Below are 23,233 nucleotides of genomic sequence, written 5' to 3' on the forward strand. Positions count from 1 at the left end.
GAAATTAAACGAAGTAATACTGTTCATTAAACCCCCCGAATTCCAATTACGACACTTTGTAAGGTGCCTATTACCACGAACAGTAGTGTATCGATGACATCAAAATGAAAACCCAGTTAGCCAAAACGCCTGTGCTGATGCCTCGACGGTCTATACAGGAATACCAAACCATTGGCGGCCGATCTCCAGAACATGGAACACGTAGAAATCATTTCCAGAAGACAATGGTGGACTCAAGAGAAAGTCTCGAAAGGGCAGCCGAAGCATATAAGCCTCATCCATCCACAATATCGTCGGTAGTATGCGATTTGGCAACAATCTTCCTAGGGACTACCCGTGGCTGGGGTCCTGGTCGCGTTAACTCCGAGTAGCCCGTTAGCATGGATGTTGGCCTCCATCTCTGCTAGCACGCTTTTCTTCACTACTAAATCGGGATCAATCTCATCGCCTCCTACGAAAGTCCAACTCTCTTCTTCTGATTCATCATCGCTGACTATCTCATCAGGGTTACCGGCTGTGGCGGCATTCTTTCCCGCCTTCGAAGCCACAAGGCTCTTTGCATACTCAAGGTCTCGGTAAATGGATTGTATGGCTGCACCAACGCCATCTTCCTGTGTTGGGTCAGTTCAGGTTCAAGGTGAAAAGTGGAAGGTAAAAGAAGCCTCAATCTTATGCCACGAACCTTGCGGATAGCCTCGCCTAAAACCCTTGCTTTGACAATCATCCTTTCACTATGTGTAGCTTCCCAAAGCGCCTTTGCGAAACTGTTGGCTCCCCATTTCTTCAGACATATACCAACTCCTAGGTCCTCGACCCGACCTCCAAAGAAGAATTGGTCTCCGAAAAAGGGTCGGATGATCGTTGGGATACCCGCTCGAAGACTGGCACCCGTGGTTCCAGATCCTCCGTGGTGAGCGGCTGCGTCAATCTGACGGAATAGCCAGTCATGTGGCGCACTTTTGATTTGGAATATCTCTGGTGGCAGCACATGCTCTGGTATCGACGCCTGTGCTTTGTCTAGCCGGTCTGACCACCCCTTCGATAGGATACACCGCACATCAGCTTTCAGAACAGCGTCAATAACATCTTGCGTCATCTTAGCTGGGTCGGGAACTATGATTGATCCGAAGCCGACATAAACGAGCTTTTTACCATCGCTTCGAGCTTTTTCGATGAAATGTCTTAGGTCGTCTGGTGGCGTCCAGTCCAGGCCCTCGTCCAAGAACCAATAACCTGTCACACGGATCCAATCACTGTAATCCAGTGGGGGAGCGACTACGGCGGGGGAGAAGTTGTAGAGAAATGGCACCTTGTTCGGCTGCAGTTTCTCTAAGTTCGTGTTGGGTAGCCCGAGCGTAGTATTGCGCCAACGGTTGATTTGGTGCGCGGTAGCCTTCCAAAACACATTGTCAAACATAACGTACGTTATATAATTGTACGCACCACCCATCTTGTGTTCAGGCACGATGAATGCATGAGGATAGGCGCGCGTGCGTGTCCATGGCATGGTAAAAGCCCGAAAATACGGAATATTCAGTGCCTCAGCGATATGAATGCCTGCCATGGCACTAGGACTTTCAATCAGAAGATCAGAACCCTCGCATGCGGTATACGCAGATGCCAATAATCCATCAAGCCAGCCACGGAAGTTCGTGTTTGCTTCTCGCAGAAAGGCCCACGTAAATGTGCCGTTCTCGATGCAGATGCGCAACAGTTCGCTTGGATCACCCGCGACTGGCGCAAACTCAATACCATGTCCTTCTATCCAATCCCGAAATTCGATATGAGTAGCGATTCGAGGTCTATGACCCTCAGCTAATAATCCCTTACACAGTGCGATATATGGCTGTACATCGCCCCTCGACCCAATTGTTAAGCAGGTAATTCTCAGGGACTCGGCTGGCTTGAAGTTGAGAAAGGATGCTTTGGGATCGTCGAATAGTATGGTGGCAGAATCTGAAAGACCAGAAGCTTCTTGAGGCATCTTTAGTTCATGCTCATTACCTTCCCGTAGACGCGCTTCGTTGAGGGCGTCACGCTCGGCTAATGCTCCACCCTCTTCTTCTGGATGATCTTCGTCGAGTTGGCCGGCTTCGCGCAGGTAACGTGTCGCCTCGAGCTTCCGTAACAAGGTCACAGCGCAATCATCTCTGACATCACCCTGACTGAACTCGAAGAATAGCTCTTCATGGCCACGGATTACGACCACCAAGCCAGAATATCCAAAGCGGAAGCCCATTTCTTTATCAACAGTCTCAATATCTTTGAGTGGAAGAATGAGTTTCGTCCGGGTGCCAGGCAATAGACTACGGAAGCAGAAATGTCGATCGCTGATGTAGACTTTGCCGTAAAGCGGCAAGACACGGATGAGAAACCCGAAGTATGTAGCTTGGAGCTTCTCAGTCTGAGGGAGAGCAAAATGACTGCGGAAACGTTCCATTGCCGTTGCATGCTTCTCATCAATGCTGTTGTTCTCGTCATCAGCCGCGTCATCGGCCCTGAGACCTGAGGTTTCGTGGTAGTGTTTTCTGCCCCCTTTCCACATACCCGAAACTTTCTCCACATACCCCATTGACTCTGTAGCGAGCAAGTTACTCATCCGACGGCTTGTCTGATTCAGATAGTTTGCAAAAATCCCAGCTCTCTGTAGAGGGTAGGTACCCATCTTGGCTAGGTTTTGAAGCCTTGGCGTTGTTGCTCTATCAGGTCGCTCTCCGTGAACAGAATCGTTTGTATGTCCGGTTGTCATAGCATGAGCTAACGGCTGGGATACTTCGGGCTGGCTCCCATCTTTCATATCCTTGTCTAAATGCTGGATCGGACCGGGTTGTGAGGCGGGGTTGGAATAACGAATAATAGGTCTATGAAATACCTCGCTCCCTTTGAGAATCTGACTGCCAGAGGGGTCCTCATTCGACGACGCCACTAGGCCAGACATATTGTGATCTTCCATAGCCTGAACAAAAGAATCGGATGATTCATGATATTCTTGCGATGTAGTGCTATCATACTGGCTCTTGCCAAGGGATTGGCCGCCACTAAGGCTTCTTCGTGGGCGATTGGCGTTTCCTAAATGATCAAGCTCTAGGCTTCGACGTGCAGATTTATGAAACGTATCGCGTGAAAAGTCACCGCTCAGCCGTGAGCTTGAACCCTGATGAGGCCGAGATGACCGAAGAGATAAAGTTGCTTTGACATGTTCATGTACTTTTGGTGACCTGGGTTCACTGGTACAAGGGTTTTGATTATCAGACGCTGAGTCGGACTTGACCCCAACGAGAGCCCGATGGGCGGTGTTCTGATCACTCTCACCCGAATGCCGACTGGCAACATCTTCCACGAGTCCTTTGAGTACATTGATTGCTTCTTTCCCAAAACTGAAGAAAGAGAAAAAATACTGTAGGTCGTTAATGAAAGTCTCATAGCAACGTAAAGAGGACATACCTCGTCAATGGAATATGTTTCGTCATTGTCGATAACGCGAACTTTGCAAGTGTCAGCAAGCTCGATCATCTGACTATCTTCGACATCTAATATATTTTCGATGGGAAGAGATATCTTAACACTGTCGCCTTCATTGTGTGAGCGGAATATGACGCGCTGGAGACTTTTCACCCATTCTTTGGCACTGGGTGCGCTATCGGCCCGGAAATGATAAGTTCGGTGATGTGTAGCGACTGAAAAGTGAACAGCATCTTGATCCTTGTCGGTGACATTCGCCGAGATCGCATAGCGAAGATCAATCTGCCCATGTGGAAAGTAGAGATTGGATGCATCGCGGTAATATGCCAGTACATCGCCCTTTAATCGAAACCAATACCGACTATACTTGGGATTTCTTTTGCCACTCTTGGCCAGATACCCCGATTTTGCAACTTCGTGCTGCAAAAGTGTCAGTTATGACAAGGCTAACGAGAATAAAAAATCATCACTCACAGCTTTCCGTGGTAAGTAGGCATAGAAACAGATGTGTCTTGATGTAATGTACAAGTAACCCTGCAAAAGAACACTTTGTAATAGCCAGCAGGGATATTCTGACATGACTATTAGCAATGCGTCAGTTCATAGAATTGGCACACATACCTTTTACAACTTCCTCTGGATAATCGAACTCAAATATTTCCTTCAGTTTTCGGGCAAGGTCGCTGTGTCCTGTTTCATTTACTTCGTCTTGTCGGTGTTTCGGTAGGCCTTCTAAATCGAAACTGGGCCGCGAAGACATTTCTGCTCTAGCTTCTAGCATACGGCTCATAACAGGGGCCACTTGTTCCGCACGATCGGCGACGATGGATTCGACGGCAGGTAATTGCAGCTCGGGCGTGGTAGACGTCGACATCTCGCGGCTGGCTTTGGTACTCGCGCTGGAGAGTCGAGAGGGCCTTAAACCTGAGCGTTTGCTTAGGATGCGTGTTGAGGTCTGTGGCAACTGAGGTAAGGATTGTAAGAGCTGCTCATTTGTTATACGGCTCTCCTCCTTGTCGACGGCATTCTTCTCTTTGCTAGATGAACTCTTTTTGAGAATGACGCTCTTTGAAACTTGTTCGGGATGCTTTCCCTTTCCTTTTGCTTTCCCCTTCGTATCGTTGTCGTCGGGATGACCATCCTCGTCCGCCTCATCGCTGGATTGGCCTTCAAAACGATCGTTGAAGTCTACGTTCGAACCGGCGGCGGCGATGAGGCCGAATATCGATTGGTTCATATTCATGAACAGGTTCGGGCCTTGGCTGGGCGGGAGTACGTCTTCGTCTGCATCATCGCCAAAATCTTTAAAGCGGTCGGGGAAATTCAGGGTCGGGCGGCGGCCTTCTTTGAGCCTTCTAATGCTCTTCTTTCCGAGTCGTCGCCGTGCGGCAGGGTCCTGTTCGGGATGGGAGGCCATGGTTCGAGCTAGCCTGAAATGACGGAGCAAAGTTTAAAGCATAAACTCTGTAGAGGCGCTTACAAAGAGAATGATTTCGGGTGTGAAGTATAACGGCAAGGAACTTGGGACGGAGCGTTGCAACGCAATCTGAGCCGATATACGGATCGGTCTTCACCGGACGCCAAGCAAGCTGACAACAAGAAAGGCAGTGTAGCAGGCTCTCTATAGAGACATGTAAATAATCAACAGAACAAGGAAACGCATCAAGGAACCCGAGCACATCAGCCGGCCCGAGGCGAGAACATTGAGAGATTGAGAGGCGGAGGATGAATGAAAGAACAATGCCTAGCTAGAACTAAGGCTCTAGGCAATACGACGAAGGAGATCTACCCTGTAGGCATAATACGGTGGATGGAGCTGGAGGCGTGCAGATATCGAAAGCCGGGTTCACTTGATCTTGATTGGATGCTGCTATGGTAGCAAGGCAGGGACATGATGCGCGGGTCATCAGATTCACGTAGCGTACCACGCATTCACTCAGCCCAAGGCAGCACTGGCTCGCTGGCCTACAGTTTAGACGGAGGCAGACAACAGAAGGCAGACAGCCGACTTCCTCTTCGAGTTGCCCTGGATGCCTACTTAGTCATCCGAAGCGCAGGCGAGACGCAGGCGAGGTGGTGGCGGCAGTACGATAAGCCCATGTTAGGCATGTGGTCGGCTACCTAAGTAAGGTTGGCGGTGCTCGAGACATGACGACGTAATGGTGCAAAAGACGGCAAGGTCGGTGGGACAAGTGAGAGAGATAAGAGGGAATGTACAATGTACCTATATACCTAAAAGTTACTTCGTACCTTAGGTAACTTTGGATGATAACCCTCCTTGTTAATAGACATTCGCTGCTCCTTGCTGGCTCACCTCTTCTACCTACCTATCTCTATCGACTCCCTATCTAATTACTACAAGTACTTACTTACTAGTTGTAATTGCCTGGTGCTCAGAAAGGCACGACGGTATCGGGGCCTGAACATTGGCGCAGGGGAATCCAAAGCCGCCCACTAATCAGAGCAGATCAGAGCAGATCAGAGGCCTGGAGATTATCGATAGACCGATACCTAGACCGATAGACAACAGGTCGACAGGGTGCCACCTGCTTAGGCACCACAGCCAGCAGGGATGCCACGCCCAAAGCTTACGGTAGGTACCCACCTACCCACCTACCCACCTACTACTTCCAACAGTACATAATGTACCGGTAGGTAGGTTGTGCTACTTAGGTATAGCGAGGTATAGGTATTACGAAGTACCTAAGTGCCTAGCCCGCAGATGACGTTGAGTCATGTCGAGTGGTAGGTAGGCTCGGTAGATTTACCTACTTACTTCGAAAGGTAGCGTAAGGTATGTTGATTTCCTAGTAGGTACATGAGGCAATTCTATCTTCTTACCTCCTACTAATCCTGTAGGTATGTACATGTAAGTACCTAGGTACATAGTACGGTAGGTAGGTCGAGAGTCATGTGCTGTAGGGAGGTACCTCTAAAATACCTAGGTACCTACTTATATACCTCCTTGTATGTGATGGAAGGCACGCCATGCCGTATATATAGTACCTACCTGTACTGTAGCCCTGCTAGGAATCCTCCCATCTAGATAGTCAATCCAATCCAGTTCATACAATGCCCTGACATTGTATGCCTACCTATCGAGGTACCTAGGTAGGTTCCTTAGCGCCTTCTACCCACTACCTACATGTACATAGTACCTCATACCTACCTACTTTCATATGTAGGTTTCAATCGCCTGGACAAGTGACCTGTAAGAGTGATCCTAGGCTGCTTAAGTAGGATTTCCCCGTGACCACGCTGAATTCACCATCTGGTACCAGAGCGGACGAGCATCACGCAATATCAGTCCACGCTTAAATGGGAGGGTGCAGATATTTCACGTTATATCTACCTTGAATTGATTGTGCAATATATCCTTTTTCAGACAATATACTAATTGCATGTACCGTTGATATTCCCACTTCGCATAACTATAGTAGGTAATTACACAGTAAGTAGTGAAGTACATACCTACATGATACTGAGATGAGATTACCTAAGCGTCTAGGAGCGCGAGCCCTAGGATTAATTCATAGAGTTCCCGCCCAAAGTTGTTTACCCGACAAGTAGTTGTCACATGCTCATTGGTACGAGATAATTGAACACATGTGCGCCCGGCGTTCACGGGCTCAACGGTGTATAGTTGGTAGAGTCACTCGAATCAATCTCCGTTCCCTTCGCGCCTCTAGAGCAATCACCAACCTAGAATTCGCTCCGTTGCGCTTACCCTTTGTTCTGCGTCACACGATGGGACATGAGACTCGAGATGACAGAAAGTGACAAGTCTGTTCTCAGATCAAGTAGTGCTACTTGAGGGTTGGTATACTAGACCCTGAAGATGAATTGGTCATTTGCAACTTTTCGTTGTGAGTACAGCTAGACTCAGGATTTCACCGCCAAGAAGGCAGTAGCCGCTGAACATGAAGGAAGAGAAGATGGAGAATATCACTGAGCGAACCCGGAACATAGATTTCCACCACCCATATACCCCTTACGACGTACAGCTGCAGTTTATGCGTACGGTATACAATGTTCTTGAGCGAGGAAATGGTCAGGTTGGCATCCTAGAGAGTCCCACTGGCACTGTACGAGGGTTTCTTTTCAGAAACATATAGTTAACCATACCAATTGCGCTGACTGTCATCAGGGAAAATCACTGTCACTTATCTGTGCAGCTCTGACTTGGCTACGGGGCCACAAGAGGAAAGCCTATGAAATCTCCATCGACACGGCAGCCAAACAGTTTAAGGATGAGCCGGAATGGGTGGTCGAGCAGCTACTTAAGAGAAAACGAGCTGAGATAGCCGACCTCTGGGAAGAGAGGGAGGCAAATCTGAGAGATATTCGAGCGAGAGAGGCTATGATGGAGCAGAGAGAGAAAAAGAGACAGAGATACATTGAGGCTAACGCCAACAAGGAAGTGGAAGATTTTGATGCCATCGAAGAAGAGTGGTTGTTAGACGAGCATGACGAAGAGGACGTGCCTAAATTTATCAATACGGGAGAAGAGGAAACTGGTGAGAGCAGGGAGGAGAACCAGGTCAAGGTGCGCTTAAACACACTCTGAACGCACCCAAATTTTATTAACCAAGTGTCAGATCTACTACACATCAAGGACACACTCCCAATTGACCCAATTTGTAGCAGAGCTACGCCGGCCGATGTTTCCATCGTCAGTTCCCCTCGAGTTTCTAAAGAATGACGAAGACCATGCGGCAGAAGCGGTAAAACACGTGCCGCTCTCTTCTCGTCAACGGCTTTGTATCAACCCCTCCGTTGCGCGTCTCGGGTCACTATCGGCGATCAATGACCGTTGCTCCGAACTTCAACAATCTAAGACTAAAGACAAGTGTCAATTCATCCCAAAGGCAGATAACCTCGGGGAGACCCATCAGTTTCGCGACAATGTGCTCGCTACCATACCCGATATTGAAGACCTCTATAACTTAGGAAAGAATTCTCAGGTGTGCCCATACTACGCTTCGAGGACGGCGATTCCGGGAGCAGAAGTCATCACCCTCCCGTATCCCCTATTACTCCAGAAATCCGCTCGAGATGCACTCGGTATCAAGCTTGACGGCAACATCGTCATTATCGATGAAGCTCACAACATAATGGACGCTATCGCCAACGTATATGCTTCTGAAATAGCCTTACGAGACCTAGCTCGTGCAAGGCTTCTGCTTGAAGTGTATGTGAAGAGGTTTGGTAAGAAGCTCAAGGGTGAAAATAGAGTCATGGTGGGCCAGGTGGCTAGAGTGGTCGAAGGTTTGCGTGCATGGATGGAGAATGCTCTTGGCCTTAAGGTACCTTAAAAATCTGCCTGGACCATTAGTCGTTAATAACTGCTGACGATTCACACTGCAGACCAGCCAAGGAATTGTTGACCCCAACGCACTGCTTAAACATAAGGGCATCGACCAGATCAATTTATTTAAGCTCGTTGACTACATTCAGAGGTCTAAGCTAGCCTACAAAATTGAAGGCTATGCAGCGCATATCGAAACGCAAGAAGCGACTAACTCTGCCACTCCACTTTCGTCAACACCTGTTTTGCACACGCTTCTATCTTTCCTCGTGTCACTAAGCAACCTAAGTTCTGAAGGACGTATATTCTACGAGAAGGCTGGTGAGAAAGGGCACGAAGACATTAAACTATCCTATCTCTTACTCTCACCAACACATGCATTCTCCTCGATCTCATCAAAAGCTCGGGCGGTTATTCTCGCAGGTGGGACGATGTCACCTTTCGATGATTATACCGCTCACTTGTTTCCAAATCTGGCTCCAGAGAGGATCACAACTCTAAGCTGCGGTCATGTTATCCCAGCTTCTAATCTTTGTGTCTGGGCACTTTCATCTTGCCATCCAAAAAACAATGTCAATAGGATAGAATTCGAGTTCAGTTATCAGAAACGAGGGGATAAGGCGATGATATGCGAACTTGGACTCGCCATCCTCAACATCTGCACGGTTGTTCCCGATGGTGTCGTCATCTTCTTCCCGAGCTATGGGTATCTCAATGAGGTAGTAGGTGTTTGGGGCGAGACAGATGGCAGACAACCTACATCTATCTTGAGCAAATTGCAGAGTAAGAAATCTGTCTTCAGCGAGTCAAAAGGGGGCTCCAGCGATGATCTGCTCGATCAGTATAGTAAAGCCATACTTGATGAAGACCCCAAAGGAACTGCGGTGAAAGCGGCCACCAAAACCAGCGGGGCCCTTCTTCTTAGTGTCGTTGGCGGCAAGATGAGCGAAGGCATCAACTTCTCTGACCGCCTCGGCCGTTGCGTCATCATCGTAGGGCTCCCCTATCCGAACATCAACTCGCCGGACTGGAAAGCGCGGATCGAGTACATTGAATCGACGACAATTACGCAACTGACGGAATGCGGAGCCCCTCGGCCTCGAAGTGAAGCTATAGCGGCAGCGAAGCAGGCGGCGAGGGAATTCTATGAAAATGCATGTATGCGCGCAGTGAACCAGAGTATTGGGCGCGCCATCAGGCATCGTAACGACTACGCCACGATCGTACTGGTGGACCGACGGTTCGGCACGAATCGAATCAGACAGAAGCTGCCTGGATGGATCCAAAAGGGGCTCATCAACGGCAGCGAGGATGGGGGACTAGGACAAATGATGAGCCATCTCAACGGGTTCTTCAGAGGCAAGCAATAGATAAGCCCCAAGAGGCTAATGAGAACACGACGAAAGGCGAATTATATATCCCAGATGAATGTGCCTGTTCTAGATAGATGCCTTCCCATACCTATTACTAAATTGGCATGGTGGACGCCATCTACGATGAACGATAAAGTGTAAAAGTGAGCTCAGAAACACTTTCTTCCTTCATCAATTTTGACATAATACGATGGTGCCGTGGCAATTTGTAATCTAGACTTCTAGACTATTGAAGGCAGCCATCCTCATGAAAGATCATCTGGTGAAGCAAGACTCTTTGTTCAGGAGATGAAGAAAAAAAAGAGGAGATGGACAGAGAAAAGGGTTTATATGTATTATCTATCTACCTTCATGCCTGCACACATTCTATTTTGCCATAATATTATTTTTTTGTGCAATGGGCAATGGGCAATGGTAATGGCGATCAGCTGTTTTTTGATCCCAGTGTCCACATCGGACATACTTAGGTAGTTGTAATACCTAGGGTGGCACTTCAGAAGGTGAGTGGTGTGATGTGGGATGGGAATGGGGATGGGGATCGGGGTGTGGCTTCAACTTGACCTTTGCTCTTATCCCATTCTTTGTCCCAATATCGAGCACGCGAATCAGTCAGCCACAGGTCTACTCCGTACACAGGTCAATAATCCCTGCAGGCATCGTCTTGAACAGAGCTTTGGAGCTCGCCCTCTGGACTTCTGGACTGGACTCTGGCCATCTCACCCCGCAAACGGACAAGGGGCGGCGACACTAGCGCAGCCGAGAGGTATTAAAGGAACTCCAATCCCCCAACCCATTGCGGCACCTCGGTCGCAGGAAGAAGGGCTTGAAGCAAGCAGTCATCAGGAAAAAGAAGAAACAGCCTACCAATACGTGGTACTGCCTCCGAAAACTCAACCACACATCGCATCACGTACCTGTCCACATTCTTGACGCCCGTGCAATAACGAATTCTTCTACCTTGGCCGCTATATTCCCACTTCCCGCCCACTTCCGCCCACTTCCGCCCCCCTTCTTTGTGTCATTCATTGTACACTGCCTGCCTTCTACCTAGAGACCCAGTACCAGGTACCGCATGTCCAGTGGTACATACCTACCTCAAGTACTACCTACCTTACCAACTTGATAAGCACCTGGTAAAGGAGAGAGAGGGACAGAAAGAGAGAGACAGAGAGTTGTTCACCATAATCCTTCCTCACTGGCCCAAGGAAGTCTACCTAAACTCATCAATTGTCGCCACCACCTCTTTCCTACTTTATCTACTTAATTAAGAATCTACCGACCGAGTGCTGCCGATGTACCTATGCATGCTTTCTCCCCTCCTTAGATTCTGATTCATCATACCTTTGACCTCAAGAAAACAACCAAAAAAAACACCTTTTCTCCTTCTTCCCCTCCATCCACCAAAACTAGCCCTCGGTTGGTACTGCCCACCTTTGGATCGTTTCTTGCGAGGTAAATGTGAGCATTTATTTGTTTCCTTACCACCTTTACCACCTTTCCCAAGGCTGCTTAGCACTTTTGCTTTTATCCTTATTATTGAACATTACTTCATACACCAAGACCTTCCGCCCTACTAGCATTACGCCGCCACCCCATATCGATATCCCTCTCTTATCACTCCCTACTCCTTTGCACCATTGCACCATTGCACCATTACCCCATTACCTACCGAGAGGTCGACAATTGATAGTATAAGGGTGTAGAGGGAGACATGGGTGCTGGTGCGTTGTGCCCCAATCCTGGGCTCGTACACTGTGTGCCTCCATCCATAGGGGCGCATGTATCCATGAACTGCTGCGACCCACCTCAACCTCCCCTTGGCCTGCCCTTGGTACCTCATGAAATGCCTACCTAGACCATCTGCCTGTTCCTCGTATCTTGTGTCCGGCTGTTGTATGACATCTGCCTGTCAGTTACAGTACAGTCAGTACCTGGCCAGGCGCTAGTCCAGGTAGCTATCCCAACCAAAAGACCGGGGCTAACCATAACTAGGTACCTATTTGCTCATAGATACTTGACCTGCCCGCTCAAGTGCTTACCTAGCTCTGTCTGGGTTTCCCTTCGCACGCCTGCCCGCTACCAACACGCATGCAAATCAAATCGCCATCCTTGAACAGCCTCTTTGTTCAGTAGTTTCATTAGTCCTCGCTGCATTTCTAATCTCGACAACCGCCGCAAGGGCGCAGTTCCAGCACAACCCTTGCACTCGACAAGACCAAACCAATACCGAGCCTCGAGATTGGGCCTTTAAACGCCCCTGAAGCTACGCATCTCTGCAGTTGTTACCCGTTTTGCGACAGGACGCGTCTCTGTGCCATGAGCACTATCGCGCATCCCACGCGCCACCTGCAATGGCAAAGACACTTAAGCTTGGACAGCGCCTCCGCTACCCGATAACGATTTCCAAGATCTTCAAGAAGCCTGGCGACGCTGTCGTTAAGAAGGAACCGATCCTGCAGTACACCTTCAAATTTGAACGCAAGATTGGGGACCCGGCCCTCAATGAAGAACGCACCATTCTAGAGAACGGCATCGCTGACTGGGACAGCCCTACCGAGGGCAGGATCAAACAATGGCGCGTCAAGGAAGGTGACGTTATAACCAAAGATCAAGACTTCGTCGTTGTCGAGGAAACCTGTAGCCACGAAATTCAATATGCCGGCCTCTGCGCTCTCTGTGGTAGGGACATGAAAGAACAGGATTGGGCTACTGAATCTCTTGACACCGAGCGAGCTACTGTCTCTATGGTCCACGACAACGTAGCTCTAACTGTTAGTCATAACCAAGCAGAACGAGCTGAAATGCAGCTCCAGCGACGGCTTCTCAAAGAACGTAAGCTCAGCCTCGTCGTCGATCTTGACCAGACCATAATTCATGCCTGCATCGAACCTACTATTGGCGAGTGGCAGCAAGATCCCGCCAACCCCAACTATGAGTCCGTCAAGGATGTGCGCAGCTTCCAGCTTGACGACGGCCCTCGCGGATTGGCGAGTGGGTGCTGGTACTACATCAAAATGCGACCTGGCCTGTTGGAATTCCTAGAAAGGATGGCCGAGAGATTTGAGCTTCATGTATACACGATGGGTACGCGGGCTTATGCTCTAAACATAGCTAAGATAGTCGACCCTACACAAAAGTTATTCGGGAACAGAGTCATCAGCCGCGACGAAAATGGTAGCATGACCGCCAAAAGTCTGCAGCGTCTATTTCCTGTAAGCACCAACATGGTCGTCGTGATCGATGACCGCGCCGATGTGTGGCCTCACAACCGACCCAATCTCATCAAAGTGACACCCTATGACTTCTTTAAAGGCATCGGCGATATCAACTCCAGCTTTTTACCGAAGCGTGAAGATATTATTACAGCAACTCCGGTTCCAGACCCGAAACCTTCAATACTAAATGGAAACGCAGCATCCGGTTCGCCAGAAAAGGTGGTGGCCAGAGCAGATGAAGAAAACGCTCTTCTACAATTGCAAACAGAGGAACAGGAGCGGACCCTAGAAAAGCAACTGAAGGACCGGCCACTTCTACATCTACAAGAAGAGTTAGATCGGGAAGATGAGCAAGCTGAAAAATTGTCTAATAAAGATGGCGATACCCAGGAAGTCGAGACCAACGGAAATTCGGAAACGCCTAGCCATCACCAAAGACATAATATTCTCCGCGACGATGACGAGGAACTAATCTACCTTGAGGATCACTTAACCGAACTGCACCGGTCTTTTTATGAGCAGTACGACGCCCGTGTCGCTACGCGCAATACTGAGGATATAACTTCGAGCATTGTACCCGATGTTGGTCTTACCCTAAACTATTTAAAGTCTCAAATACTTCGGGGTACGAGGATTGTGTTGTCTGGGCTTGTTCCACTAGGCGTAGACGTGCGAAAATCGGAAATCGGCATGCATGCTCAAGATTTTGGCGCTGAGATCCGTACACGGGTCGGCCCCGACGTGACTCATCTTGTTATCAGCAGTTCACGACCGAGAACTCAGAAAGTTCGCCAGGCAGCCCGCATTCCTTCTATCAAGATTGTGAATCAAAATTGGCTAGCGGATTCATTAGCACAGTGGCGAAAGCTCGATGCCACACCCTATTTGATCGAGATCCATCCATCAGACCGCTCTTCCCAAGGGACGCTGGTGACATCAAGCTCACCAACTAGGCCAAGGATCACTATTGTACAGACCGGGCATCGAGACCTGGAGCGAAGTCAGAATGAAGAAGCCGAGGATGGCGATGCAGATGACTCAGCAGAGGAAGACGAGATTGATGGAGATGACGATGACGATCTTGACAGGTTCGATATTATGCCAAGGGATCTAGAAGACGGCGAAGGTAGTCCAGTCGATGGCATAAATCAGACAGGCTGGGATGATATGGATAAAGAGCTCCAAGAGTTTATGGGATCGGATGCCGAGTCTGATCTCGAGAGTACGATGACAGATCAGAGTAGAGATACGGATACAGATGAACCCAAAAATAAGAAACGGAAACTAGGAGAAGCGGACGAAGATGGCAACTTCGATGAATCTCCTGGGAGCGTTTTATCGAAGAAACAACGTATCGCTAGAGCTCGGACAACCGCCTTGCGAAATGTAAAGAACATTGGAGATGAAGACGCCGAGGGTAGTGGGCTACCGACACCCATGGGAACGGGAGATGAGGAGGATGTGGTAGTCGAGGCTGCTAGTGATGAGGATGGTGACAGAGCCAGCAATGGTGTTAATGAAGATGGCGATGGTGAATTTGCTGATCTCGAAGCAGAGTTAGAGGCTGAACTCGAAGCTGAGGGCCAGGGCTAGTAGCGTCAGACCTGCAGTGTCATTTGAGTTGTAAAATAACGAGCCACAAGAACGATACAGGCGTTCTACGGTCTTGGGCTGCTTTCCTGGCATTTTTGGCGTTTAGATAGCAGGACTGGCACTGGCATTGAGAAAGGTTGGGTCTTTGGCGTGATTCTAGCCTATTGCATCGCGATTACGACTGTTGTACGCGATATTCAAAGTCATAAGCTGCATCATAAAGAGATAAACAAACCTCTTGTCTTCTATATATGCATCACTCCTCATGATCCTACAGGTTCATCTTTCTCGTTTGAACATATTGAATGGCACATCTGCCTCGTGCTATTAGATACTATCTATACTATGTAGACACTACAGTCATATACGTAGCAGAGCACATACTTAGTTTCAATGTACCTAGGGGTAATCAGCTTTCACGTGACTCTGCTTATGTAAAGCCATCTAGACCCACACCAAGCTCTCCCCCAGCAGTTCCAAGGTCGTCAGCACTTGTCCAAACTTGAGTGCTCAATTACGACCTTGTTACTTCAATTGACGCCACCCACGCCGAGATCCCGACCAGAAGACGTCGAGCGTCGTGTATATTCACGAAGGTCATACACACAGTTAGTTGCCCGCCATGCCGCAAGATATGCCCCCCGTTGGGGGCTACGGTCCCGTCCAATACAAGGTGAGCCATTGAGGACGTCTCACTCTCTTTCATTCTCTCTATACCCGTATCTCTATGCTTTGGTTAGGCTTCGCATCAATACGGGCTTTGAGAGAGGGTCGGAGGGGTGGTCGATCGGAAGAAGGGAAGGAGTACGGGAATGAAGACCAGAGGAGACTTGAGCCATAGGAATTTGTATAATATGGAGCGACAAGCAGAGGCGCCAATCCCAAACGATCGAGCCGAATACGATGAAAAGTACGACTTGCGGCAATGAGTGAATCGACGACTACAGCCTTGGAATTCAGATTATACTAGCAGCAGACCTGGCAGCTCTTAACGGCATCCCTGTTTTCCTCGATTCGGACGCACCTGCCAATAGATTGAACAGGAATAACTGGCCTATTATATGTATGAAGCGTTTGGGAATAGAGACTGGCTGTGTTCATTTACAAATAAGGGGGGTTGGAAGCGGCTTTCTGGGTATGCGAATGCGTAAGAACGAATGCTGACTGGATCGTAATGTAGCGCAACCTTCCTGCGAGCGGTTTTCGACCAGGCACATGGCTCGTTGCCATGGGCGTCGTCATGACTTACGGATTCTACAAATTGGGACAAGGTATTAGGGAACAGAAGTAGGTGGCTCTTTTGCGCAGCATGCTCTATTCTCATTCGAATTATTCCTTTCGATGGCCTGTGCCCTCTTTTTCGGCGCACCTACGGATATACCAAGTCGAAGAGGTGTTTTGCCTTTGCAGGAGACACACCGTTTTGGCTATAAGCGTGGCTGACCTAAACGTCAACCGTAGTGAGCTCGCCCGCGAGAAAATGTGGTCTCGCATTCACCTCATCCCCCTTCTCCAGGCCGAAGAGGACCGGGATCTTGTCCGCCGACATCTAGCTGACCAGGCTCGTGAGAAAGAGCTGCTGGGCGAGAACTTTAAGGTTTATAACTCTGAAAGGTGCGATTTTTTCTTCCTTGCCTTTTCTCTATTCAGTATTTTCGGTTGTGATTATGAATGCATTGCTCGTTGTCGTGAAGGGGTGAAGGGAGTCGTGATTATTAGACATCTGGCTTGAACACAATACTAAGATTCTCATTTGGCAGATACGTACGGCCGACGTATGCTGTAACCCCTACCACCACAACAAAATAAACCCACCGAGACTGAGGGCGGGGAATACCATGTCAGTGACATGAAGGATCACGAAAGTCAGACCACATGCATATAATGTGCCAAGCCAGGCTGGCAAAATGGGAAGAGCGTGAGTAGAGAGAGACTATCCATGAGAGGTGAGGCGAACTAAACCAAGAGGTGAGGAGGCACCGCGGAGGTCATTGTACATATTTTACAAACCTATCTAGACGTGTGCAACAAGAGCAACACTCAAATCTGAGGTGATGAAATGTTTTCTGTCAGTCTTTAGAACTGAAACATCATATGGTTTACTCGCTTAGTATTTACTACTGCAATCCTTGCGAAGATTGTTGCATCGGTTGGAGAACCGAGGCTTAATCTTAGCTTTCCAACTATCCTATTTGCCGAACAACATTGTTGAAGTGCAGCACGAGTATTGCTGTGTAGAGACTTCCTTTAGCATCCGCGACTGGATATCTCAACCTGAGCAGGTGGCCTCCAGGTTGCCGTAGCTATTGTTCATCAACATAAGTATTCAACAATGTATAAATGGACAATCCTTTACCATTTTGCATCAAGCTTCTATGTGTATATGAACGAATAAGGTCTACGCACGGACTTAGGTGATAACTTCATCAACATCAATTGCTAAGCTGTCGCAGACAGCGGGGCAAACCAAAGCCGAGCCAAGGGCTTATTATTGACATGAGCTACCGGTACCTTAACTCCTAACGTTGGTTCCATGTTGGTTCCATGTGGTGAAATCTAGCTGGCACACATAGAAGAAAAGTGCAGAAACATGGAAATAACTGGACTCCAGGCTTATATTCTTCTTCTAACTCCGGACCAGGTTAGCTAGTTGTTGTTCAAGAGCTTGTAAAGTGAGAGGTGCTAAGACAGTGGGAAATGTCGTGATATCATGTGCATGAGGTCTTACCCTCCTTTGGTGACGAAGCTATGCGCGACCTATAAGATCGAGCGCCTCCTACAATCGAACGAAACCCAACATTTCGTTTTCGATCGCCCTTGAGTTGGTATTCTCCAGCACTTCTTTCACTAACCTTATCATGTTTGATGAATACACCACCAGCGAGGAGGTCATCGAGACTTTCAAGTCTCTGATTAAAGGACGGACAGTCGTTTTGATCGGCGCTGGTTACCCCAGTATCCGAAGCCAGATGGCTACCTACCTACCTAGCAAGAGCGTCGCCTGCGCATATCCTCGTTGCATCCCGAACAACTTCGAAGGTTGAGCCTGTGTCAAGGACTATTGCGGGGATTGACGACTCCATCACAACGACTTTTGTACAAGTGGACACGACAGACCACGAAGCAGTTCGTGAAGCAGCGACTCCCACGATCGACGTGCTTATCCATAGTGCTGGGGCCATGGCTACTAAGGAGTACACACTCGACAGCCAAGGGATCGAGTTCCAGCTTTCCGCAAATCACATTCGCAGTTTTCTGCTGACGAATCTGCTTATGCCCGCCTTGTTAGCCGCAGATGAAGCGCGCTTCGTGAACTTTACGAGCGCAGGCTACCGCCTCACACCCTTCTGGTTCGATGGCTGGAACTTCTCTGACGGCAAAGAGTACGCCCCGTGGTTAGCCTACGGACAGGCCAAGACGGCGAACATCCTCTTCACATACGGCCTAGGCAGACGTCTTCAGCACCGCGGGATCACAGCATTAATCGTGCATTCCGGATATAATGGCGACACCAAGCTGGGAGCGCACCTCACTTGGGAAGATTATGGACTCATTGATGGTGTCATGAAGCAGAATCGCGGTGTTGATTGGGTGGTAAGTACACACATGCACATACATCAGGTCACCTCGGGGTCCTGTTCTTGTAAAAGCGTTGGCGCAAGTAAGACGGATGAGCCGCTTGACCTTCCTGAAAGGGGATACAACGCAGACGAGACGCAAACCGTACACGAATCTCGATGTTCTCATGAAATATAGTGGGAGGAGCCTAGGTTCAAGACATTCTCACAAATCGCTGCCACATCGCTCATTGCGGTGCTTGGTCCTGATCCCGCTTCCAAATCACCGGCCTTCTTACAAAACAGTCAGGTCCATGAGCCAGAAGAACACGCGAGGGGCCTGGAGAGCGTGGAAGAGCTGTGGAAATTAAGTGAAGAGTTGGTAAAGCAGAGATTCAAGTACTGGATGGATTTTCATGGCCTATCTTTGGGCACTGCCTGTTCTGGTGCCCTAGGAAATGTAAGCAACAGCAGGATCTCTCTCGTATGCCTAGATCCATCTCGCTCTAGCCATATACCTAGTGTACATGGGGAGGGTGTGAAATACATACCCTCGGCTGTAGAAGCTATGTGATGTCCTTCGGCGTAAACACTCTTGGAGCTATTCACAACGTACCGGCATACCGTGTGTCTCGGTGAACGAAAGTGACGCTTGATGTGTTCATTGACCCTTTCATCAAATTAAGGTCATCTTGATACAGTCAGAAACGAGACTCTAGTTATTGACCAGCTGAGAGTGGAATACAGAACACCACCGCTGGGTTCGGCATTGGTAATTTGCTCCGGGTCATAATATGTTTGACTATTACATGTATGCTCATCATGCAAAATGAGTCCTGAGTCCTGAGTCCTGCCAAAAGCTCTACTTAGAGGTTAAAAGGTAGCCATGCTTCCCAGCCGAGCCAGCGTCCATCCGAAGCGTCTTATTCTACCTGCCTTTTCTGGTACCCCCCTTATCCTACTCAGGAAAGTGATCTGATGGCCTAGACGGGATTGATAAGGCCCAGCTGGCGCTCCACCGTGGCGAGATCACTTGCATGTACGCATAGGTACAATCTTTTATGAGGATGGATATATTCGTATCTGGCGCCTGTTTGGTCTAAATGTTACATCACCCGCTATTACATACACCAAACCAACACGCAAAGAGAAGGTGACAACCACTACCAAACACTCGTGAGCCTCAGAAGTTAGCGCATGAATCCTCAATAGCTAACCATGCCAAGCTGAAGATCCGCTATGTTCCGTAGACCCTAACTACCCAGTTGCACACACGAGCGCAGCTCTCGTATCCATAGCAGACACTACGTCCAATCGCGACTGCTACCAGAAGCTGTGGGTGGCCTCTTGGCTGCAAGGCCAAGAGAATGAGATCTGGGGAGAAAAGCTTGTTGATCACTTGGCAGGAACGCGTCGCTTCGTCGAGCATCCTAGAAGCCATATCAACAGATAGATGCATTGTTGAGCAGAGTATCCGAGCGAAACGCTGAGCAAATCTCCCAGAGCAAAATGGTTAGAACCTCACTGAGTGCGGGTTAACACCCCCAATATAGGCCGACGCCGGCCAGATCCGACTTTGCCCCATGCACACAAACCCCTGCTTCCTGGATGTCGACATCAACATACCTACCCCGTTTCCTCATGCAGTACGCTGCGTTTTGCAAGTTATACTGTTGTTGATTTGGAAATTATGGGACGAAGCCATGCCAAGTGTAGAAGGCCGGCAGCACATTCGCCCACAGCGTGTCAACATACGACGACACTGATTAGTTTAACACAAGAGGCTTCATTGGTTCTCATACGTCCGCGGCAACCTAGATCCAAGTTATGAGAGATTATGAGGGGCCATGGCATGGATATATCAAACACCAAGCTATAAACGGCACGCGATAACCCCTCGTTGGCGAAGTTGTCGTGATAACCTGCCTCTCTTGGCATGCGCCGTGCAGTAGCAGTCATGTTTATCCGAGAACGCCCTTATCACCCGGCAAAGCGACTCTTGACGCTGAGAGGCTGCCGATCCCCTACCGCATCCAGCTCGTGATATGTGATATAAGAAAGTCAGCGGGGTGCTCTGTATGATGTCTCACGAGGCTCACCAATATATAAACCCTCATGCTCGTCCACCTGATGGCAACAGAATTCCTTCTCACCATCAGCCCGCATTCTCCTCTATCCGGCTCTAGTCATCTGTCTCGAAGATGATTCCCTCTACTACCTCTCTTGCGCTCTTCAGCGCCATCCTTGGCGCTGTCTCGGCTGTTCCTCCTCCTCAACCGGGCCGTTTTACCGTGAACCAGACTCGCAACGCCAACTTCAGGCGACACGGCCCAGCTCAAGTGGCCAAGACCTACCTGAAATATGGACGTCCCGTGCCTGCTGAGCTAGCCGTTACTCTCGGGATGACAAACTCCAAGCGTAGCCACGGCTCCGTCGCCACCGATCCACAGCAATATGACTCAGAATGGTTGACTCCCGTTCAAATTGGCACTCCCGCGCAAACTCTGAACCTAGTTAGTTTATCACTGCCGAATTCTTACTGTGACTGTTAATTACTGACATTGGAGTGTAAACAGGACTTTGACTCGGGTTCCTCCGATCTCTGGGTCTTCAGTACAGATACCAGTTCAAGATACGTCAACGGTCAGACGCAGTACAGCCCTAGCAAGAGCAGTAGCTCCAGCAAGCTCCAGAATGCCAGGTGGTCAATAAGCTATGGAGATGGCAGCTCATCTAGCGGCATTGTGTACACCGACGTTGTCAATATCGGCGGCCTTTCCGTCTCGAAGCAGGCCGTTGAGTCTGCTCAGACTGTCTCTACCTCCTTCACGCAAGAGAGTGATCTTGACGGCCTGCTCGGCCTTTCGTTCAGCAGCCTCAACACCGTCACCCCTACACAGCAAAAGACATGGTTCGACAATATCAAGGGCAGCCTTGACTCTCCCGTCTTCGCCGTTGACTTCAAGGCTGGCGGCGTGCGTAAGTTTGCACCTCATCTACTTGATTTCTCGGAGAAACCCATCTTTTCCCAGTTTAATAATGTATGCTAACCCTTCTCCCCTTCTACAGCCGGTAGCTACGATTTCGGCTACATTGACAGCTCTAAATACACTGGTTCGATCGCGTACACCTCTGTAAGTACCCGTCAGGGCTTCTGGGAGTTCACCTCTACCGGCTACGCTGTCGGCAGCGGCTCCTTCAAGTCGACGAGCATTGATGGCATCGCCGATACAGGCACCACCCTATTGTATGTGCCTAGCTCCGTCGTCAGCGCCTACTATTCACAGGTCTCGGGCGCCAAGAACGACAGATCCGCCGGCGGCTACACTTTCCCTTGCAGCGCCTCCCTGCCTGACTTTACTTTTGGTATCGGCTCCGCCCGGATCGTCATTCCCGGCGAGTACATCAACTACGCGCCTTACACGGGCAATACCTGCTTTGGTGGTATCCAGTCCAGCTCTGGCATCGGTATTAACATCTTCGGTGATGTTGCGCTCAAGGCTGCTTATGTTGTTTTTGACAGCAATGGACCCCGCCTTGGCTGGGCTAGCAAGAGCCTATAAGCGGGAAAGAAAGCATCAGAAGGGCCCATCCCCTGTCTTAGATATATAGTGTATTTCTTTGGCCAATCTAGTTCAAACACGTCAAGCATCCTTGAGAATAATTAAAGAAATTACGAGGCCTGTGATTAAGTTATGTGATCGAGTTTGAGAACCCCAGGTGATCATTCGCCGTGTCTTGAATTAATAGAACAGTTCAACAGTGATACTTGATATCAAGGGCAAAGGGCAGAGTAGCTGGATATGGGATGGAATTGTCTTTTGTTTGACGGAAACTACATGATAAGCGTATATTACACGCGTGGTTTCCCGATCTTAAGCAAAATCCCAGAAAGACAAAATATATGAAACCCGAATACAACATCATTCATCATAAGAGATTACTAAGTCAATAACTAGTCAATGGTTTGATGAATTCTATCAAATTATTGCTAAGCCTGAGAAATATCCCGTTTACTTACCTAGTAGTTTAGCAACTTGAACGAGTAAAGGATATCAGTCATATATCAAGCGATAAACGGACGAACCTCGAATATCAAGAGCTTCAGGGATATCTAGTTGATGAGACACGCACAGCCGGCAGCTATCTGAAATCTATCTCGTCAGATCTTAAAATAACAATGACGAGTTTATATTGGTCTACCTAAAGGATCATTTATCTGAGAATAATTGACACTTAGTACCCCTTTTAAACATCATAAAGGACTTATTTTTTATCTCATGCCATGGTAATATGGAATTTAGCAAGAATTATTTAACAAAGAAGTCACTTCACGACTTGGAAGGCTCTCATTACCCCTGGACCTCGTCTCAAGCGAAGCAACAGGGGCATCAGCAGCGTACTTCTTGGGCGTCTTTTCGATGGAAGTTGCGCTGTGGAACCTAGTATACGAATTCTGGGACGAAGAGGGTGCTGACTTTAGGTAGTACCTTGGAAAAACATATTTCGAGTACACAATAGCAAAAGGGCTGTGCTCTGATTGAAGGGATATAACAAGTCGAATGTATTAGCTCGCCAAAATTTAAGGAGGTTGTGGAACACTATATCAATGGGACTTTCATGCAAGCGGAGTATGTTTGGAGGACAATACACCCCGCCAAGAAATTTATAACAACATTATGTTGCCATGAATTACAAGACGCCGCCCGATTTGCAGGTGGGATG

The 23,233-nt window shown here is 48.7% G+C and overlaps 6 protein-coding genes across 6 annotated transcripts; 5 read left to right on the top strand and 1 right to left on the bottom strand.

Moving 5' to 3' along the window:
• Window positions 1-323: 323 nt before the first annotated feature.
• Window positions 324-4,879, bottom strand: F5B22DRAFT_651751 (glycosyltransferase family 1 protein; the record flags this gene model as incomplete). Its single annotated transcript, XM_047979515.1, has 5 exons — window positions 324-611; window positions 683-3,397; window positions 3,445-3,882; window positions 3,937-4,034; window positions 4,084-4,879. 5 exons carry the CDS (start codon window positions 4,877-4,879, stop codon window positions 324-326), a joined length of 4,335 nt encoding a protein of 1,444 aa, XP_047825605.1.
• A 2,270-nt stretch (window positions 4,880-7,149) lies between these two features.
• Window positions 7,150-10,401, top strand: F5B22DRAFT_526470 (helicase C-terminal domain-containing protein). The gene is made up of 4 exons (XM_047972674.1): window positions 7,150-7,547; window positions 7,610-8,008; window positions 8,061-8,768; window positions 8,830-10,401. The coding sequence occupies exons 1-4, from the start codon at window positions 7,383-7,385 to the stop codon at window positions 10,138-10,140; spliced, it is 2,583 nt and encodes an 860-aa protein (XP_047825606.1). The 5' UTR covers window positions 7,150-7,382; the 3' UTR covers window positions 10,141-10,401.
• Window positions 10,402-12,494: 2,093 nt separating this feature from the next.
• On the top strand, window positions 12,495-14,951 carry F5B22DRAFT_639932 (uncharacterized protein; the record flags this gene model as incomplete). The annotated part of the gene is made up of 1 exon (XM_047977784.1): window positions 12,495-14,951. The coding sequence occupies one exon, from the start codon at window positions 12,495-12,497 to the stop codon at window positions 14,949-14,951; it is 2,457 nt and encodes an 818-aa protein (XP_047825607.1).
• Window positions 14,952-15,429: 478 nt separating this feature from the next.
• Window positions 15,430-17,148, top strand: F5B22DRAFT_627964 (NADH-ubiquinone oxidoreductase subunit). Its single transcript, XM_047976373.1, has 4 exons — window positions 15,430-15,624; window positions 16,132-16,238; window positions 16,413-16,565; window positions 16,712-17,148. The coding sequence occupies exons 1-4, from the start codon at window positions 15,574-15,576 to the stop codon at window positions 16,758-16,760; spliced, it is 360 nt and encodes a 119-aa protein (XP_047825608.1). The 5' UTR covers window positions 15,430-15,573; the 3' UTR covers window positions 16,761-17,148.
• A 661-nt stretch (window positions 17,149-17,809) lies between these two features.
• F5B22DRAFT_639933 (NAD(P)-binding protein) lies at window positions 17,810-19,147 on the top strand (the record flags this gene model as incomplete). Its single annotated transcript, XM_047977785.1, has 4 exons — window positions 17,810-17,906; window positions 17,941-18,545; window positions 18,708-18,907; window positions 19,072-19,147. The coding sequence occupies 4 exons, from the start codon at window positions 17,810-17,812 to the stop codon at window positions 19,145-19,147; spliced, it is 978 nt and encodes a 325-aa protein (XP_047825609.1).
• Window positions 19,148-20,709: 1,562 nt separating this feature from the next.
• Window positions 20,710-22,071, top strand: F5B22DRAFT_639934 (secreted aspartic proteinase precursor; the record flags this gene model as incomplete). The annotated part of the gene is made up of 3 exons (XM_047977786.1): window positions 20,710-21,021; window positions 21,085-21,487; window positions 21,578-22,071. 3 exons carry the CDS (start codon window positions 20,710-20,712, stop codon window positions 22,069-22,071), a joined length of 1,209 nt encoding a protein of 402 aa, XP_047825610.1.
• Window positions 22,072-23,233: the final 1,162 nt, after the last annotated feature.

The sequence above is a fragment of the Xylaria bambusicola genome (assembly GCF_022495145.1).
Source record: "Xylaria bambusicola strain CBS 139988 unplaced genomic scaffold F5B22scaffold_74, whole genome shotgun sequence".
In the NCBI taxonomy this organism is placed as follows: domain Eukaryota; kingdom Fungi; phylum Ascomycota; class Sordariomycetes; order Xylariales; family Xylariaceae; genus Xylaria; species Xylaria bambusicola.

What these genes read in the sequence shown, in the direction of transcription:
- F5B22DRAFT_526470 (XM_047972674.1), top strand. Translation starts at nt 7,383, where the DNA reads ATGAAGGAAGAGAAGATGGAGAATATCACTGAGCGAACCCGGAACATA. An exon ending in GGGAGGAGAACCAGGTCAAG is followed by an intron (nt 8,009 to 8,060) that starts GTGCGCTTAAAC and finishes ACCAAGTGTCAG; the next exon opens with ATCTACTACACATCAAGGAC. An exon ending in AGAATGCTCTTGGCCTTAAG is followed by an intron (nt 8,769 to 8,829) that starts GTACCTTAAAAA and finishes TTCACACTGCAG; the next exon opens with ACCAGCCAAGGAATTGTTGA.
- F5B22DRAFT_627964 (XM_047976373.1), top strand. Translation starts at nt 15,574, where the DNA reads ATGCCGCAAGATATGCCCCCCGTTGGGGGCTACGGTCCCGTCCAATAC. An exon ending in CAAGGTATTAGGGAACAGAA is followed by an intron (nt 16,239 to 16,412) that starts GTAGGTGGCTCT and finishes CGTCAACCGTAG; the next exon opens with TGAGCTCGCCCGCGAGAAAA. An exon ending in AAGGTTTATAACTCTGAAAG is followed by an intron (nt 16,566 to 16,711) that starts GTGCGATTTTTT and finishes CTCATTTGGCAG; the next exon opens with ATACGTACGGCCGACGTATG.